Raw genomic sequence first — 20668 nt, forward strand, 5'->3', positions numbered from 1 at the left:
ACAGCGAGTCACTTACATAACTACAACAGCTAGGCATTGCAAGATTTACCAATCACGTGAATATGTCTTGCCCAATGTATCTCTTTACTTTAGCAGATCAGTCGGCAAAGGGAAGGGGGAACAGCATAGCTGGAAAGGTTATATTAAGTAGTATCAATGGAGGCTTAGATCACATACTTGTGTGGATTAAAAGTAAGATTTCAACGATCGTTATCCAAACAATTTTTTAAAATATTTCATTCCAATCAATTTAGTCATGAAAAAATATCCTGATTCTGTTAAAATTAAATGACACTTACCTTGATATTTTTATTTTTACAAATATTATTTTTGCAATCATAATTATTATCACTACTTATGCAACGCCTTACTATATCCATACCTTGTAAACGTCGGAGTTGGCTATGATCCCGTCAAAACATGTATACAGATCATTCAAAAGAGCAACCACCTAAAAAAATAAAACGATAGAAAATGACATATGCTGATGACTTTATAAGCAAGGGGTGTCGCATGTTAAGGGTGACAAAAATGTTATAATTTGTGATATCATGTAGATGAATGATTTGGGGATATGAATATGAATGAATAGATCAATGAATTAAAAATATATATATTGATGGGTAAGTAACTAAATGAGTTAGTTTATATAGAAAGAACATTTAAGAGTGCTTTGTCATTTTTTACGCATCATGCTGTCAGTAATCTCTATTTTCGGAGACGATTCGAGACAATAATATTTTATAATCTAAAAATGGGCTAAGTGGTACCGTAGTAAAGTAAGTAGTTATAAAATCATGAATCGTTAATATTCTCTCTATTCTGCCGGACATGTTAGCGAGATTACCCTCCTAATCAAAGTAAAACAAACCATACTGGTATATTGGAATAATTATAAGCTTTACGCTCTGTACCTGAAGGGGTGTACTCTCGGAGGAGATGGCGGTAAAGCCCACAATATCACTGAAGAAAATGGTGACGCTCTCATAAGACTCGGGATCAACAGACTTGCCAAGCTTCAGCTGCTCTGCTACAGATCTGTTGAACAATTGAATTGAATATATTATCAGATCCAACTCTCAAGTACATTTACATGAAACAGTATCTCATATTAAAAAAAATGTAAATTAGGGCAGGGGCGGCGGAGCGAACTTGAAATTGGGGCGGGTGCACAGGAAAAAATGGCACCTTTTCTATTGAATAGGGCACTATCTTAAAACAAAGAAGAAAAAAAAAAGATTTCTCTACAGTGGCGTAATGGGGTAAACATTTTGAGGGGGCTTGACATGTCGTATCACGTAAATTTATAAGAAGCTGCGAGAGAGCAAACATTTGACATTATAACGAAATCCAATTTTGTGATATATTTTGACAACTAATATTCAGAAAATAATATCATATTTCACTCTTCTCTCTTTCCTTTTCTTGGCCGTGAAAAAATTGGGTAGGGGGCAAGACCCCCCCCCCCCCGCCCATCTGTACACCTCAACTTATCTACCCCACTCTCATGACTTGTGAAGTAGGATGATCCTTACAAGTTTTAACATATACAAATGAGAATATTGTTTTCTTGTTGCAAAGGGGTGCTCGTTAACTCGTAAAATGGGTCTTTCTCAGGTGAAAGGGGCACAGTACACTTTCGTAAGTGGGGCATTTTTCTTGCCTAAAAGGGCACTTTTTCAGTGCTTCAAAAAATGGGGGGGGGGGGGCAATGTGCCCCCCAGCCTCTCAGGATCGCCGCCCCTGAATTGGGGCTAACATACTAGCAGAATGCTAATCGAGGTTGACCCCAAGTCCCCCGATTAATAATATCACATTTTTTTTAAACAATTCGAACTAAATCACAAGACATACTGATGCAGATAATGCCGTCATCTTTAATGCACGTTTTTAGATTTTTTACAGATAGATCCTCATTATTCACAAGATTACAAATCTCAGAAAATAATGGAGGAATATGGACAGACCTTCCAAAAAGTAATACACGTTTCAACGAATGAGAGAACCAGATTTTATTTACGACAGAGATACGGAAATGCAAGAAGGGTAAACATTATTTTTTGTATCTCGATAATAGCCGACCGTTTCCACAATTTCTAGTATACTCACTTTGGTAAAAATTTCTTCAAGCAGTACAAATGTTTCACCAACATAAGAAGTTGAAATAAATCCGAATCCAGCAGAAATTTTGTTAATTTTTAATCCAATGGAGCAACTCCAAGTTTTTCCTTGAAATTTAGAGTGTACCGACATACCCAATGAAATTCTAGAAGAAATGTGTCTTAAAATTCTTCTTGTAATATAAATTATGCTCCCAAATAATTCTTCTTAAACAGTGTCTCTAACCTTTTCTTCAGGCCGATGATTATATAAACCCGTGCAAGGGGTAGATCCAGAATTTTCAAAGGGTGGGAGCAATTTTATTTGACAAGCAATAAAAAGTTTTCACCTAACATCTCAGGAAATTTCGTCCGCCAACAAAATATGAAAAAAAGAAAAAGTCCTCGCTTTCATTTTTTTTAAATATGGCTCTTAAGGGGGGGGGGCACGTGCGAGCAGGATGTGCCCCCCCCCCCGATCCGCCAGTGAACCTGCATTACTCTTTGTGTCTCTGATCATTCTCTAAGAAAGTATTTACCTAGGTAGTACTTCATAAAGCAGTGTCTCTGATCGTTTCTTCTCCTCTAGGAAAGCAGCTGTCCTCTCTTCGACCAAGGCTTCCAGGTTTGTGGCATATTGTTCCATACGATTCAATAGATTGTCCAAAATGTTACCACCGCTAGACATCCCCCTATTTTGCAAAATTAAGTAATACCATAAAGGGCTGAAAACACTGAAACCGCCAAAGTGATTGATAATAAAGCAATCTTAACTTTTGCATCCATTACTTACTTGGTTTAAACCAAGTACCGCATCAATATCATTTGTACACAATATCAAATAGATAATGTATAACTACAACACAATATGGGAACGATGTTTGGATTCAAGCCTTGTAATTTTATTCAGAAAAAAATCTGTTAAAGTGGATAAAAACTGCGAAGTGTAATAAATATCTTATTCTTAAAACTATAAACGAAATATATCGGTCGTCTTCGGGTGTAATTTAGATGTTTAAATAATTTACAAAATGGTTATCCTTATTTTAGTTATCTTTTTAAGCTACAACTGGATAGAAGGAGGGAGGACGTTTCATTCCTTGATAAAAAAAATGTTATCAAATTGTGATGAGTTATATGGATGTCTGACGAAGAACGCAAGAAAATCCATTTAAATATCAGAGTATATTCATGATAACTATTTCAATAAATTTGAAAATGGGTCTTAAATGTATATGCCTCCTAGATTGTTATCATTCATGTATAGGTGTAAATTACTTGTTAACTTTCTTGAGTGTAGAGTGAAGAGTACCAGCAGTAGGTCGATCGTTTGGGGTCTCTTCCCAACATCTCTTCATTAGATCCTTGATTTCAGGGCTCCATGACTCATCGGGAATCAAGGCACGAAACGGTGGTTGAGTGGTCGTTGACTTTAAGCAATCCAAGATCTCTGTGTAATTGAGATATCCTTAATATCATTAACTGGAAAACGTTGCCGAAGACAATTGATAACTCGACATATATTGCCCACGTTCAAGGGGGGGGAGGCCTTCAATTTTCTTCAGGCCGGACGTTTCGTGCAGGGCTACTAATTGCCCCACTACTCTGAATGTCGTCGGTAAATCTGCGCTATCGTCGGGAAATGAAGAAAAGTGGAGAGAGGTCAAAAAAAGAAGGAAGGGAAAAAAGGGAACAACGAAATAGAAGGAAAGAGAAAATTAAAAAAAGGAAATCAAATGAAAATTAACTGTAGGAGAAAATAGAGAAAGAAGGCGACAGGGATGACGAGGTTTTGAGATAACCTGAGAATGTGTCGGTGCAATTAAAGATGCAAAGTCTGAGCTATTGTCTGTTGGGAAAATTATTTGTTACTTGAGCGCAGGGATGTTGGTCTGACGCCTTCTGCGTTTGCTTCAATTGTTTAGTTACATAACCATGATCATGTTCAAGGATTCAAAATGGCAGGCGAAAAAAAATCAAAATTTTCAGCTCACGCTTCGCACTCCCGTTTCTTGATTTGTGAAAAAATATGTTCTATTCAATAGTTACTAAAACATTCACTAACATGCCATTTCGCAGATCAGCATATTAATAGTATGAGCTCGCACTTCGTTTTCACACAATTATTTCAAAACTGCTCAGAATAATTAATTTTCAGGTCCAAATAACTGAATACCAAATAACAACAAATTTAAGCGCGCGCTTCGCGCTCGCATGATATTCAGGCCTCATGAGATACCTTACCCTTTTCGTAAGAATGAAGCTAAGATGTGTGAGGGTGTGTGGGGGGTGAGGTGAGGGTAAGGGAGGGGGTGTTTGTGTGGATGGGTACAAATGGCTGGGTCTCATAAGTACATTTGTGCTTATTTGCGCTAATTAATGTTCATCCCTTCCATTTTCTTGAAAAAGGTTTTCACTTTTTTTTGTAAAGAAGCAACTGGGAGACGAAACCAATTTATACAAAGACGGGGGGAGGAGGTACATTAAGAATTATGAACAACAGTTGGGCAGATTCAATACTTACGGTCGGTGTCCATGAACTTCCTTTCTTCATCGAATGGTCCTGCCCTTGTACCTATCTCAAGCATGATGATACCAAGGCTATACATATCACCTTCTTTAGTGGGAGGGTTAATAGGGTTCCTGAGGTGTTCTGGAGCTTTCCATAACAGTTCTTAGAAAATGGGAAAAAAATTGGAAAACAAATATTAAAGATCGAAATGAATGGGATTTGAAGAAGGTAGAGAAACGAAAGTTTTAGTAGTAGTCAAAGAGACGATGACGACGACGGAGATGATGACGATAAGTAGAAGGGAAGGTGAATGAAACAAGTGGAATGCCTCTGGCCGTCTCACCTGCATCACGCGGTTCAATATAGCATCAGTGCTGACTTTGAAAACTACTCTAACTCGCACAAGATGTTCAGTGATACATGGTTACTTTTATGTCCACTTTTTATGAACTAGACCAATAAACTTATAGAGATATGATGATTATTCAACAAAAAAACCCAACATGGCCAAAGTTCATTGACCTTACATGACCTTTGACCTTGATCATGTGACTTGAAACTCGCACAGGATGTTCAGTGATACTTGATTACTCTTATGTCCAAGATTCATGAATCAGATCCATAAACTTTCAAAGTTATGATGGTAATTCAACAGATACACCCAATTCGGCCAAAGTTCATTGACCCTAAATGACCTTTGACCTTAATCATGAGAGCTAAAACTTGCACAAAATGTTCAGTGATGCTTGATTACTACTATGTCCATGTTTCATGAATCAGATCCATAAACTGTCAAAGTTATGATGGGAATTCAACAGATACCCCCAATTCGGCCAAAGTTCATTGACCCTAAATGACCTTTGACCTTGGTCATGTGACATAAAACTCACGCAGGAGGTTTAGTGATAATTGATCAACCATATGTCAAAGTTTCATGAACTAGGTCCATATATTTTCTAAGTTATGATGTCATTTCAAAAACTTAACCTCAGGTTAAGATTTCGATGCTGATTCCTCCAACATGGTCTAAGTTCATTGACCCTAAATGACCTTTGACCTTGTTCATGTGACATGAAACTCTGATAGGATATTTATTAATACTTGATTAACTTTATGGCTAAGTTTCATGAACTAGGTTCATATACTTTCTAAGTTATGTCATTTCAAAAACTTAACCTCAGGTTAAGATTTGATGTTGACGCTGCTGCCGCCGCCGTCGGAAAAGCGGCGCCTATAGTCTCACTCTGCTATGCAGGTGATACAAAAATGAATGGTACACCCGAACATGACGATAATGCAACAACTGTATAACCCATGAAAAGAATGTGAGAAATCTTCAAGAGATATTCGCCTTGAAAATCACCTGTGGAACAAAACCAAATATGAGGGTCATCAAAGACGTGAATTAGGTTGAACTTGAATGTGTACTTTTCGGGTGTTTCTTTTCTTTACTCGGCATGGGGTTGAAGAAATGCTGAACTTTCAAGTGATAAAAGGTTTTGATCTTCCAGTTTCCTTGTTAGATTAAACAAAATAACCTGGGTTGGCAACCTTTGTTTGTCAAATTCTATACAATGAACGTAGAAATTTTCTTACTGTATTTGTTTTCGCTGTCAATACTGGACTTCCTAAGTGATGGGATCCCAAAGTCAGTTAGTTTGAGAACGAATCTGCCATCGACAACACAGTTTGATGACGTCAGTCGTCCATGGACACCTATTACACTGTCATGGAGGTAGTATATTCCCTAAAAAGGTATATATTTATAACATATACATAAAATGATTTTTTCTTAAATTCCCCATTAGAAGACGGAAAACAATTTGATCACAATAATGATTGGGTTGTAACTTAGGCTGTTTCGAGAAAACATGGAGAAATCTAGGAAAGTTGTTGGTGTCATTACATAAGGATTTCCTTTTGTGCATCAATCTTTAATGTCATCTCAACATAACTTCCATTTTCAATTCATATATCAATTTCATCTGTGTTATCGACCTTTGCGCCTAGCGAAACGTCATGTTTGTCTCATTGACTCTATGCAAAGAAAACTTCAATCAGTTGTTAATATCTATAAGCATCCGCTTCACAATAACAGACTTTGCATTCAAATACAATTTTATCTAAAGAGATCATGGAAATACAGAGTTATTCAGATTTATTTGCATAATACATTTCATCCAGCCACACGTAGAGTCAGGTGTAATTTTAGGGAAAGCTAATACAACTTCATGAAACGCCATCCTAAGGATAAATAAATTATAGCAATAGAGTTTGGACGTTTGTCAGATAAATCAAGGGATAAAGATATTAGTAATGAAATAGCTAACCCTGACTGCGTCCATCAGCAAAGACTGCCGAAACATCCAGTCTAGTTTCAGATGATCATTCTCCAAAATATCCTGAAATCAAGAAAATTAAATTCATTAAAGAAGTCACTTTCAGCACATGTACATTGAGTAATAATTAGCAATACAAGGCAAGGTGTTTTCTTTTCATTTGCTATTATTTTTTTACCCTAAAGCAACATTAGAATAGAATCATACATACAAAGCTATATGAATACCTGACCCAATTATTGCTTTTAAGAATTTTTCGAAAGTATAACTATAGATGATTTATAATTTGATAAAGTAATTTAAGTTCAAAACATTTTTATGAATATAATGAAGATTTAATTTGTGCGTTTATTACAACTTGCTCATTCTTAAAGTATTCTAAAAATAAATTTAATTCAATGCAATTGAAAATTCAGAGGTCAATATTGTACCAAACTCTATAAACTGATATTTTAATTTAGTATTACCTGTAAGCTCCCTCGTGGACAGTAGTCAGTCATTATGGTCTGATTGGGAGGGTCTACGCATGCGCCAACAAAACGAACAATGTTTGTGTGTTCCAAATTTCTCATCTATACATATGAAATAAACAACATCATTCAGTGATTAAGAAAAACACACAATGCCCATCACTTACCACACCCTCACTTGAATAACCAATCATCGGGGAAAATGAATATTATATTAATGATAATTAAACATAATTAACATTTTCACATAAAACTTTAGAATTACAACTTTGCAGACAACTGTACAAGTCTGAAGATCATCATGGAATTACCTAGAAATATCGTTACTTGATATTATAGGAAACTAGAAAATAACACGTCTTTTTTTCTGTACTATGTCTTCTAATTCTTCTTTGCAAGACAGATCAACATTAAGTTTGTATTAAAGACCTTACATTTCTTAGTTCCATTAGAACGTCTCGTGTTAGTTCAATCTTGGCTTTGTTTATCTTCTTCACCATCACCAAACGTCCCTGTATGAGAGAAGAAAAAATAGCGTTTTAGACATCGTCTTTATTGTCTACGTCCTTCATAGTCTCACGGAACTGTATAAAAGAACTGCAATGAATGAACCCCATTTTTGGACTGTTCTGAAATGAAAAATTATTATGACATTGAAATGCAACTCGATGTCAGTTACCATGGTTACCATTTGTGAAGAATAATGATATTCAAAACTGATATGGGAAAAATGGAAGAGGGTCGATGGAAGTATATAATCATTTTCCACTTGTGACATTGATGCGGGGGCGGCAGGGGTGTCCTAATGTTTTCCAAGTGAGGGAAATAACAGAAAGAAAAAAAGAAGGAAGAAAAGAAAGAAAGAAAGAGAGAAAGAAAGAAAGAGAGAAAAAAAGAAAGGTAGGTGTAAAAAGAGAGGCCTGGGACGTGCTACTCTATTCAACCCAGTTATTCAATTGAAGAAAAAATTATAGGTTGTCTTGCCCCTATAGAAAATACCATGGCATCCCTTCCCTAAGCATTGCTGTAATGCAAACGCTATAAAAGAAAAGTTTAAGAAAGGAATTTACAATGAAGGACGAAGCAGGCATGGCAGAGGAGGAAGTCAACAAGAGAGGGGGGGGGGGGGGCAGACAACGCTACAGTGAGGGGTGGGGGAAGAATTACATAAGCTAAATATATAGGAAACTGTCTTACCTTATAGCGTGCAACTGTTGCAAATATCTGGCCTCCATCTTGGCCATCTGAATTGATAAGTGTGCCCTGTATTGCATTTTAGAAACAAGATACCAATTAAATAACATTATTGATTAATTGTCGCATGGTGTCGTCAAAGATTCTATGGAGTCCATCAATAATTGACGGAAGTACGACATCATAGCACGCAAATATGTACGAGGGTATCTGACAAACGGGGACACACGATCCTAAGAAAAAATCTACATGCACTGACGATGAAAAGAAGATAAAGATAGTGCATTGAGTTATTCTTGAACACTATTAATGATTACAACGAATGATATTCTATATCTTATGGAAAGTGATCACACATAACGGGTATGTGAGCAGATATACAGTGCTGCATGTGAGGTTGGGATAAGAGACTCAAAGAGAGAGAAGGTGCCGATACTGGGGAAAGGAATGGCGGAAGCGGTGGTGGTAGGGGGGGGGCAGAAAGGGAAGGAAAATAAGGAGGCGGACGCGGAAGAAACATAATTAAAGAACAGAAGGGATACAGAGGGGAAGAGATAGAAGGAGACAGGTAAGAAGAGAGAGAGAGAGGGGGGGGATGGCAGATCCAAGCCCATGCACGCATTCCATTAAAAAAAACAGGGAAGAGTTGGGGATGGAAGGGGGGATGGGAAGGGAGTAGATTTCGATTTACTTCTCAATTGCGCAATTACAACTGCAAAAAGCTTGTACGAACAAAACCATGAACTGAACTAGATTGAAATTAAAGATGAATAAGAAAAACATCTCCATTTATTTGTTTTTTCTTGGTTGATTCTCAATGAAGACGAGAGAGGAGCGAGCGGTTATTTACCGATGCGTCCGTGCTTGTTGGTAAAGCTCTTACCCTTGATGCAACAAGTCTGGAACCTGATGTTGCCGTGGCAACCGATTTGCCGATTTCTTCGAAGACCAACTCCTCCCATTTGATCCGCCATGACATCTTCATTAGTTCGGCATCCAGTCGAAGTTTCCTTCGAGAAAATTAATTTGAGCGTTTACTGGGATAAATTCCAGTTACATAAACAAGAGGAAGTAATTAAACAAACTCGATTATCCAGGGAAATAAGTGTTCAAGAAATGTTTAGTTTGCTCTGGATTCTGCTCTTCACAAACTTACCATTACGGTTACTACCAGGGATTCTTCAAATAAGATAGGTGTCTGCGCCCCGTTTCTATTTATGGTAATTACCTTAATAGCATAGGCATAGGGATGATATATCTGCAAGTGATTTGATTGACGAATTTTTCACTTCAAGAAAACAAGATGAAAACAAACCAGGTGCCCAAACAAATCATCAATAATCCATGAGAATGGATTTCATTTCAACTCATATCCAGAAGCGCATAAGAAACTTTAAAAAGTTATACTTGAATAATTATGTGAACTACATGAATTTATCAAATTACGGAAAATAGAAATGATCTTGATATTTTTAAATAATTTGGTACAATTCATTTGCAATTGGCAAATTTAATTGAATTAAGGGGGATAGACTTAACATTTAATGTTTATCTGAATAAGAAGTACTGAATAATAATCACGTAGAACTATAGATATATTGTAAAATACCTATTTTACATGATTCGTGAACAAGTTGCAGATAATTCTTCTGCACTCTTTTGCCTAATACCGGATTACTGGGTCAACATTATTTTCATCTTATTGTAGGAAAGGCATCGTAACTTGCACTCTGTTTCATTGTATTTCATTTGATTCGGGATATTCTTATTCAATAACTATTGAATTAAGCAAAACTGAAATAGAGTGCAGCTTTCATATACAACTAACGCTTCCCTTTTTCACCGAAACGTACAATTTATAAAAACAAATGAGAGGATGTTTCAGATTTTTAAATCACATCAACGTCACTCTAGCTTACAATTTCAATAGATTTTTTTTAAAGTAAGAGGTGTTTCCATTGTCACATACCTGTAGATAAGAAAGAGAGCACAGATGGCAGCTATAACAATTACACTTGCCGTAATACCCACAGTACCAAGTACTGTCAAGCTGTCTGAAACAAAAAAAAAAATATCACAAACTTAATTTTAGATCAAAGTCCAGCATGCGATGACATGGGCGTGCGCTATGATGCTTCAATCATTTGTCATAAGGGGAAGACAGGGGCGTAGATAGCGGGGGGATGGGGGGGATGCATCCCCCCCAGAATTTTAGGTGGGGGGATGGTGTGTACAATCATCCCCCCCCCAGGTTTCTGTGGGGGAAGAAGCAAAACTATACAGTAATAAAGCAATGAATGCTAGTTAAAATCAATCAATAATATAGCAGTAATAATCATAACGTACAGCAATGACAAACATGATCAAAATTGGACTTTTATTCAGAGTCAATCATCTTATATGCATTTACAACTTGCACGTTTTAAGTAATAAGAGCTGTCTTGCGTCGTCATATACATTTAAGGATCGTTATTCAGAGTTTCACCTAGTACATTTCCTTATAATAATTATGTATTTGCAAAGGAGATAAGTTCAAAATATTTCATTACAGATTTAAGAAAGTGTCGCTTAATCACTCCCTTTCAGAGCAATTGATTTCATAATACATTAACACTGTTCAAACGAATTAATAAGATATTACCTATACACATACACTGACCATTTTCCCTGCTGGCCATGTCCTCAACCCCTACTTTGCAAAGGAAAGGTGAAAATTTTCAGTCTCTAAGGAGCGAATTAGTAAATGAATGATTTTGGAATGAAAGTGCAAATTTTGGATGGCCTCAGTGATATCCGAGGTTTTCTTCACTCAATATTCACTCTTTCATATATTCACTCCTTAAAGAGTGAACTATTTCACTAATTTTTTCAGAGTACTTTGCGCTTTTCAAAGAAGGTAGAATCATCCAATATATAGACATGCCTTAATTCACGAAGGCAGATTGAATCAATCCATGGATAAGATTGATTTATGGTCTAATTTAGCGTTCATACTTTTTTACTTATACATGTACTGATTATTGAATCGTTCAAGAGAATAGGAACTTAGCAAGTATGTTCCTTTCGAGCGTGTTACCTGATACTGCCATATGAAGCATTAGTATGCCTGTTTTTCCTTCATGTTGGGCATTATAATCCTTTACTGTTTTGCATAACTATATTGGGTGAAAATAAACGTCTTCCAGTTTCAAGAAGAAGTAAGTCGAGGCGCAATGTATTTTGGAATTATACTTATACCAGTGATTTCTGTACGTGCGCAGTCTTCTAGGTTTGAAGGTTATAAACATTTCCTTACCTATGTTTTTATCATAATCATCATAACAAGGTACATAATAAGAAATGAATCGAAATTATAACAAGTTACTATCTATACAATTTACTTCCGACAACCCGATGAGGTTTATTTCATTTCCATACTTAATTCAATCAAGCCTTTGTAATCATGGTAATTTTAAACAGAGTGTGCTTATCATTTTAGTGTCCGCATATCTGCACGTGGATACGAAATATAATGTTGAGCTTTTTTTATTTTACCCCTATTACTATGATTGTAATTGATATTTTTTTAGTTATTTGGCTGTTTATTTGTTTATTCCTTTAGTTGTTGATTCATTCGTTTGATCATTAACAATATCGCTACTTTTAAAAGAGTATACTACTATACTAGTAAAATAAGGAATACTAGTTATTCTAGATCATGTTTAGCTGGACTGTCATGACCAAGATGATAACTAGACATCCGACAAATGACATTTCTCTTATGATCATCTTTACTCATTGTCATTAATCAAACAAAAGATTACTGCCATGAAAAATGTGCAAGGAAGTTTGTTTATTACTGGATGCCCTGTTTATTGCTGAAAGCAAAGTGATTAAAAGACACACGAGATTATCCATGAGGCAGATCGTGTTATTTTGTTATCTTTAACTCGTCTGCTTTGGCCCATGATATTTTGTTTTTATCGAGTACGTTATCTCCTTCATTCTTTATATTCATATATTAATTATATATATATATATATATATATATATATACATATATATATATATATATGTATATATAAGTATATATACATATATATATATATATGTATATATAAGTATATATAATATATATATATATATATATATATATATATATATATATAATATATGTATATATATATATAAAGTATGACCCAGCTAGGGATCATCCCCCCCAGGTCTAAGGACCTGTCTACGCCACTGGGGGAAGAACATAACATTTCGTTCAAAAAATGGAAATGTGAATACAGATTGAACTCAAATATGTGATGAAACATATTTTGTTGACAATTAAAGGGGGAGTTCACCCTGACAAAAAGTTTAATGTAAAAACATCAGAAAAAATTATAAAAATTATTGGCAAAGATTTGAGGAAAGTCCATCAAAGAATAAAAAATGTTATTAGAATTCTGATTACTTGATTTGTGACGTCATGCGAGCAGCTTTCCTACATAGTCATATGGTAAAAATCAAAGAAATATAGCTTTATATGAAAATAAAAAATGTTTTTATTGTACCAGTATATCGATAGTCAAATCATTTCACACATGCTCCTAATAAGAAATTAAAAAATAAGTCATCACAAACCCATGAAAATGAAATTCACGAATTCATATTACTTAACATAATTGTGAAGCTGCTCGTTAATGACGTCACAAATTCAAAATATCAAATTATAATAACTATCTTAATATTTGATAAATTTTCTTTAAACCTTCACCAATGTTTTTATTACCCTTTTTGCTATTTTTACAACAAACTTTTCGTCAGGGTAAACTTCCCCTTTTTAAAAATGACAAAATTGACAACTTCATGGGATGGGGAATTACACCTTCGAACCACTTTGCAAATTTGAACAGCCCGTTTGACAGCCGACACCATTAAAGGGGAATCCAGTCTTGGTCATAAAATGAAGTGTTGGAAAGGAGAAAAATAGATCAAACAGAATGGTGAAAGTTTGAAAGAAATCGGACCAGCAATAAGAAAGTTATGGCTGCTTTAAAATTGAAATCCCTATGATTATGTAGATTTCAAATTGGCAACTGGGTAAGTAAATTATGACAAGAGGCAAGGACAACTTTCCCATAGGCCATGTACTTAATTATCAGGGATTTGTGGTTTTCTCCTAACTGCCCATTCCCCTGGGGCAGTAATCTAAATATAACCCTGGTATTATATTGTTTTATGTCCTCATGAAAGAAAAATAAAATTTGAAGTAAAAACATTTGAAAAAATGACATATTAGCCATTTTATGTATTGGAGTACATGGAAGAGCAGTCCTTGCCTTACATCACTGTGACATCACATATGTGGCCAATTTGCAGTCTCCATGGATCTAGGGATTACCAATATTCACAACTTAAAAAAAATCATAACTTTCTTATTATTTGTCTGATAGTGTTCAAACTTTCACCTATCAACTTGTCTGATTTTTCTTATTCCCCTAAGAACAAGTTTTTATTTGGGTTGGATTCCCCTTTAACGCACAAGGGGGGGGAGCAAGAAAAAAATATTCGTGTTATGTAGGAGCTATAGGTTGCGGTATTCACATGCTTCTAAAGTCTGATTGCACACATCCCCATAATTATGCCTGCATATGCCTGGAATTAATACATTTAAAAATCACCGACAGATAACAATGGAAAGAGAATATAATTAAAAATTAATGAAATCATGAAAATGTCCATACTCGGATTAGGTGGACACTTTTCACCGTTGAACCCGCAATCTGGTTCGTCTTTAGGCGGTCCTGTAGCTCCATTAGGCCAAACCGGTTTCACGTCAGTTTCATGAAATTCTCCAGTCGCCCCATAATAGTTTGCTATAACCTATAGATTAATAAAGAAACCTTGCATTATTATATTCTTCGAAATGCTCTTATCTCGATGAAGAAGTAAGACGTACATGTATATCATTGGTTCTGCTCTTGTCAGGAGAGATACAAAATTAACGTTATAATAATGCCAGACTCTAAACCACTGGATTATGCAACTGACTCTATTATTATCAGGCTTTGATGGTTTAGCCCCATTTCTTATTATTTAGCATTTTCTTGACATTTTTTTCTAAATGTAAACGAAATTATAGGCCCAGGTATGATGCATCACTGGGTATGGAGGCTCAGTGGTAGAGCGCATGCCTCATGAGCGGAAGGTTGTGGGTTCAATCCCTCGCAGAGTTATAGCACAGACTAACCACCCCCAATTTTTTGCATTCATGTCAGGACGTAATGGAATGGAGAAGGGTAATGATAAAATGGTATTTTAAGCGGGAACTGCTGGAAGAATAGCTTATAGCTGAAGTGGCTATTCTGGGTAAATTAGAGTCATTGTTATCATTATCATTATTATAATAAATGCCCTAATTATTATTTTAACCTGGCCGATGCTTACCTCAAATGTACCTGCTTCTGTGTCAGTCATATCCCACAGTGAATAGTCTGCATCACGATCCCCGTTACTGTTAATTGTCACCTTACCAGATATACCTAACAAACAGAATGAAAAACAAACAAACATGTAGGCCTATATATTATGCACGTTTGTGTGGATATATGTGCTAAGCACACGTATGCGAGGGAGGGGGTGCATGAGAAGAAAGAGACAGGGTGTGAGGGTGCGTGTATGAAAATGTGTGTCCGAAAGTAAGATATGTTTGATTTTTTGATAGCATAATCGATACTGTGCGCCTTTTGTACGGATTAATGGTATCAGCGGCATCTGAAGAATGTATTCTTCAGATAGACATGATTGTAGCAAAACTCCAAAGATACTGCGCGATGTCACACTCTAGGATGGACAAACGCATGGGCAAATACACAGAAAAAAATCTATCCTCACCGTCAAACGTTCTATTCCACATCTTTCTTGTGATCTTATATCCATCTCTGATGTCTCCTCCTTCTGCCAAGGTTTCGTTGACGGCAAGTGAATACAAGATGACAGCATCGTGGAAAGCACTCGCGAAGTAATTGTTCTGATTATTAAAATTCAACTCGTAAAGTCATTATTATAACAAGAGAATAGATTATGAGAATACGTATAAATAAAATCCCATAAAGATAAATATGAGCTCCGTCTATTATACGGCATGAATAAAATTATTGACTACTATAAGTAGTCAATAATGCTTTACGATGAAAAACGATGGTCTTTCTTAGATAACATAATTACCACCGCCGTATTTATGGCATGTTTGTTAAGTAATCACGAATTATTACATGAAAAACGAATTTCGCGTGTCTTCAGATTTTTCTCAGAGGGTGTGATTGGAGGAATCAGGCCATAATTTCCTTACCAAGATATAGGAGCAGCAAAAGGCATTTTATTACAATGCTTGCGATTTGAAATTAATTATCATATAATTTAATGTTGACACAGGTTGCGACGCACACTATTCAAAATGTACTTCTTCAATTAATCTTCTGTAATCTATTTCGTCTTACTCAAGGAGTATTCTTAGTTATAGAATACTTCTAATTTCCTATCTAAAAACAAAATACATATTATGACAAATTCCGGGAGATTCGGGATATTCCCCACCCTCCAAAATTCGTCATAATGTGCGATTACACTCAAGTGAAAAGGATCTGAACTTAAGAAATTCTATTTTTGTGAAATATGTGATGACACATTATTAACTACGGACATCGTTACGACAAATGCATGTTCTCATTAACATGTACCAAATTCGACTGAGCTCAAGAAAAATGCGGAAATATACCCCGAGCTGTAGACCTAGTACAGGAGCAGCGAAACGGGGACCCCAAAACGTGTAGAAAAACGCAATAATTACCATTATATTTGATTATTATTTCACACGGTCAGCCCCCCCCGAAATTTTCGTCTCATCCCCCCCAAAAAAAATGTCCATAGCCCCTGGTGTATTACAACTATAATCATTACTGGTTAAACTTACATGGTCAGGATCAGGTCTGGTCCAATTATAATCCCTCTTTTCTCTGCGTTCCAGTTCCTTCTGGAAATCTTTGTACTCCTGTGTGTCTGGTTCGTAGAGACGGATGGTTAGAAGAGCTTCGTAGGCCTTCTTCGCATCTTCATCACGGCCGTCGTTCTGATAGGAATACATCAACGGTGGCAATGGAACACTTTATCTAACTCTAACTCTGCTATAATGACTATTTTCCCATTTTCCTTCATCCTCCTCTCCTTCTTCGAGTGTTTCATTATCATCCTTCTTCTTCCACCATTTTTCCCTTTCCCTACCTCCTTTGAAGACCTCGAATAGTGCTGCAACTGCTTCCCACGATAGTAATTGCTCTACTTCTCCCACCTTTACCTCTTGTATCATGGTTCCCAACCAAATTTGTTCGGTGCATTATTCATGATCTCCAAGCAAATAAAGAGAAGAGAGGACGGATGATTCTGCCTTTGAGCAGTTGTTAAGATGAATTACAAACATTAAGTGATTGAACCGAACTGATAATTCTAAACGTATTGCATGAAACAGGAAGCTTGGCATTGCACTTCAAGGGCAAGCAGATAATTTGTTCTTTTAAGACTGATAATCATAAAAACGACGTGTTCATTGCACAGTAATGATAATTAATCGTACTGCTCTAAAGTTATGTTTTTATCTCATAAAACATATTCCATAAACTTAGGGTGGTGTACACATACGCCGAAATAAGACTTAAGCAGTTGTCGGACGAGGTCCAACTTTTGTGCATCAATTTTTTTTTTATTGCCGGACTGACGCCGCCTCGGACTAGACTGACCTTTAAAATTGGCTTGAAGGCGCTTTCCGTCCTGCAATAGGTAGTATGTGTATCACCTCCAAGTGGATTTTAGCCGGCTTTGACCACTGAACTGGAACAATAGGTGCGAAGGCGCCTTCATAGCCGCATTCGGAGGTGGTCTTCGCAAGCAGTGGCGCTATACGCAAAAATAAAAAATAGGGGCGAGATGTGGCGTATCGTGAAAAATCAATATAAAAAATTTGCGACGAGCGAAGCGAGCAAACAAAATTTGTTTTTTATTATAAAAATCATATTTTTTGACAAATTTTGACCTTCCACTCTTTCCATTAATCATAGTTTTTCTTGGTCGTAAAAAACCGGGGGGCGGGGGCGTCAAGCACCCCAAGCCCCCATCTGTACGCCACGTGGTCTCAAACCCCGATGCATGCATGTCATTAACGTGACAGGGGCATATGTTGACAATACGAATTCATATTCGGTATTTTAAACTTTCATGAGAGCTGCCGACTTGTCTCTTCTCGGATGTTAAGGCACAATATTATGTTCCGTGATCATGCTGATTTCGAAAACGGGACAAATGAAGATCGGAAAGTAACTAGTCACATCTACTTTGCAGCATTTAAAGTGCGACAGTGAATATTGGCGAACCGATAGTATTCATATTCAGTAGATGTGTTTTATCAGATATCCTTGCTAAAATAGGTCGTAAAAGGCATAAGAATGATTGCACCATGTCTCTAAATTGTTTTATATCGCAATAAACATGTTTATGGGTATACGGTAATAAGGCGAACAAGATGTGAAAGGTGAAACTAATCTTGGATAGCTTGTTATGAATTGCTATACTGTCATGGAAACGGACTGGAAGAATAATGACGTGCGGCGACTATTCGAGTGCTCTCTCAAGGCAATGGATGACACGATTATGTGAAACCTGATAATCTCAGAAGATGACAAGAATATGACAAGGATAACAAGCGTCAACAAAACATATTTTGCACGTTTCTATATAGCTTGATAATAACCACTTCAGTCCCCAATGATGAAATTAAACAAAGATGACCCTATGCTTACTAGTAGTTGGAAGATATTTTATTTTCTTATTTTTGACTTTATTTTTCTTGGTTTTATATAAATATTAGTTTCTTAAAAACCTTTATTGACATTATCAAACAGGTATACACAATAACGATATTTTCTGTCCCATACCAAAGTTATTATAATTTGGGTATTCTGAACTCCAAAAGTTTTGTATACCTGCTTACCTGGGTGAATTAGCCATTATGTTGTACAATTTTGAGGATGTACGTGCGTTTGATTTGTAATTTAAAACCATTTGACATGGAAAATTATTTCTAGTACCAGTTTCAAATCAATTTCAATAAAAATACATCATATCGTATTAAAACTATCTTCAATTGCACATGGAACGACACAATTTTATCGGTTTTTGTATTCACAATGTGATAGCTACACCGGACTCTATATTTCTGTCTACCACTGAACAAACACTTGAATAAGAGGTACTATTTCCCAATAAGTTTCATTCATTTCCAGAAGTGTTTTAATAGGCCTAATGTCTTATCAGTTCAACTTTTGGTACATAATAGTCTAATTTGATTAACGAATAATGTCTTAATATGAGAAATAGAAAAGAAAATTGTCACCTGTTTCCAGTTGTCATCGCCAAAGACCAAGGTGTTACTGAAAGGTTCGATACTGATGAAAGCATATGACCCGTTGATAAGTCCCATATCATAGGCTAATAACATAGTCTCTCTTACTAGTTCCCCTCGTGCTGCGATGATTATGACTGTACAGGAAAGAAAAACAAATTAAGAAATTAGTCAAATATGTCTAAGAACGATGAGGCAAATATATAATTATTTTTTACCATAGGTTCACTGTTTTACATAGTGGCGTGTGCATTCAAGCGATCATTTTTTCCACAGAAGGCAACTCCGATAGTGTCAAATTTCGATTGCAAAATTGTTGATTTGGTGCAAACGTAGGATCTGAGTCACAAATATTTTTGTTGTTCGAGACTCCAAAGATAGATATCATACTTGAAAAAAATATAAAAATCGACCGATCGTGATATAATTAATATCAGGAAAGCGGTATTTTTCATATATATATAAATATAAATATATATATTTTAAACTTGGATTCCAGGTCCTGGGAAGTGGAAGTACTGCGTGTGTAATTCTCCATAGGCAGCACTCCTGGAATTCTGGCAGGTTTGACAAAATAGAGAAAAATGTAGCCAAAACGACCTTCATCTTGTAGTGAACTTTTTTTTTTCTTGTCAAATTTTTTTGGACAAAAATGACCTTCATTTGATTTTGATTTTTTTTATAGCATTATTTTATTTCATCATAAAAAAGAACAAAACATACAAAGTTCACAACAACCGCACAGCCCCCCACGGTCCCACCCCACACACACACAAACCCTCGGAAGTACACAGCCCCCTATACTATCATATCAATCCATGATATCCGTGCATTCCTCGCCACCTCTATTTTCATAGATGGTGCACTTAAGTGCCCCTCTCTTCAGCTAGTTTTTTCTTTTCATGTTCATTTTCTATAATTTTTTGGTTATTTCTTGAGGTCAGGGGTTTATTTTTATTCCTACTATAAACAAAGATTATGTATTTGATTAACAGTATTGTGATTGACCAACTGTTCCTTCCCGATAACATTAGGCTTCAGTCACAACTCAGAGCGTCGACCGACCGATTAGTAGCCTGCTCGGGCACCACTGGAATTTAGGCATCACCGAAAGATTTTGTAGAAGTCGAGCAGGCTGTAAATACTTAGCGGTGGCGGAGCAGTGCCCGGTCGATTACCCATTACTCAAGGCCAAATCTGGGTAAAATTGGCGAACTTATCTGTTTGGCGTCCGAGCATTGATCGGCTGATGACCCTCCGATTCCCGGGCGGTCCTCCAAATTGTTCGACGGCGACCGCACGATTATGTCGGCGCCAACCGGGTACCGTACGTATGGAGGGGGCGAGGAAAAAGTGAGCAAAATTTTAACTCCGAGCTATAAATCTTAAGCGGCAACCGAGCAATAGAGGAATATTAGGAGGAAAATGTGAAAAATTTGATTATAAATAATAAATAATCAAACACAATATTGCCTCTATCTTAAATTTTGCATCTTAACATTTTTCCAAATAAAACTTTGGAACTAAGATTGTTAAAGGTAAACCGGAACTGCACATCGATTTTTCCATTTAAGCGGTTTCTCATTTTCTACGCATACAGTTTGTGCAATATCAATGTCTAATCACGAACTGCT

The 20668-nt window shown here is 36.2% G+C and overlaps 1 protein-coding gene across 3 annotated transcripts in view; it reads right to left on the reverse strand.

Moving 5' to 3' along the window:
* The window catches only part of LOC121410876 (atrial natriuretic peptide receptor 1-like), a 31534-nt gene that overhangs the window by 5231 nt on the left and 5635 nt on the right, over positions 1-20668 (reverse strand). For 2 of the 3 annotated variants that reach the window (XM_041603228.1, XM_041603226.1), the window contains exons 2-18: positions 19026-19171; positions 16557-16712; positions 15479-15614; positions 15032-15126; positions 14329-14467; positions 10584-10668; positions 9465-9624; positions 8618-8683; positions 7855-7932; positions 7418-7522; positions 6942-7013; positions 6208-6358; positions 4624-4773; positions 3378-3549; positions 2639-2791; positions 915-1038; positions 383-451 (exon numbers count right to left, since the gene is read on the reverse strand). In XM_041603228.1, the coding sequence (XP_041459162.1) occupies positions 383-451; positions 915-1038; positions 2639-2791; positions 3378-3549; positions 4624-4773; positions 6208-6358; positions 6942-7013; positions 7418-7522; positions 7855-7932; positions 8618-8683; positions 9465-9624; positions 10584-10668; positions 14329-14467; positions 15032-15126; positions 15479-15614; positions 16557-16712; positions 19026-19171 (2057 nt within the window). The remainder of the gene's footprint in view (positions 1-382; positions 452-914; positions 1039-2638; positions 2792-3377; positions 3550-4623; positions 4774-6207; positions 6359-6941; positions 7014-7417; positions 7523-7854; positions 7933-8617; positions 8684-9464; positions 9625-10583; positions 10669-14328; positions 14468-15031; positions 15127-15478; positions 15615-16556; positions 16713-19025; positions 19172-20668) is intronic. The other variant, XM_041603227.1, reaches the window with a different exon arrangement.

The sequence above is a fragment of the Lytechinus variegatus genome, chromosome 3, assembly GCF_018143015.1.
Source record: "Lytechinus variegatus isolate NC3 chromosome 3, Lvar_3.0, whole genome shotgun sequence".
In the NCBI taxonomy this organism is placed as follows: domain Eukaryota; kingdom Metazoa; phylum Echinodermata; class Echinoidea; order Temnopleuroida; family Toxopneustidae; genus Lytechinus; species Lytechinus variegatus.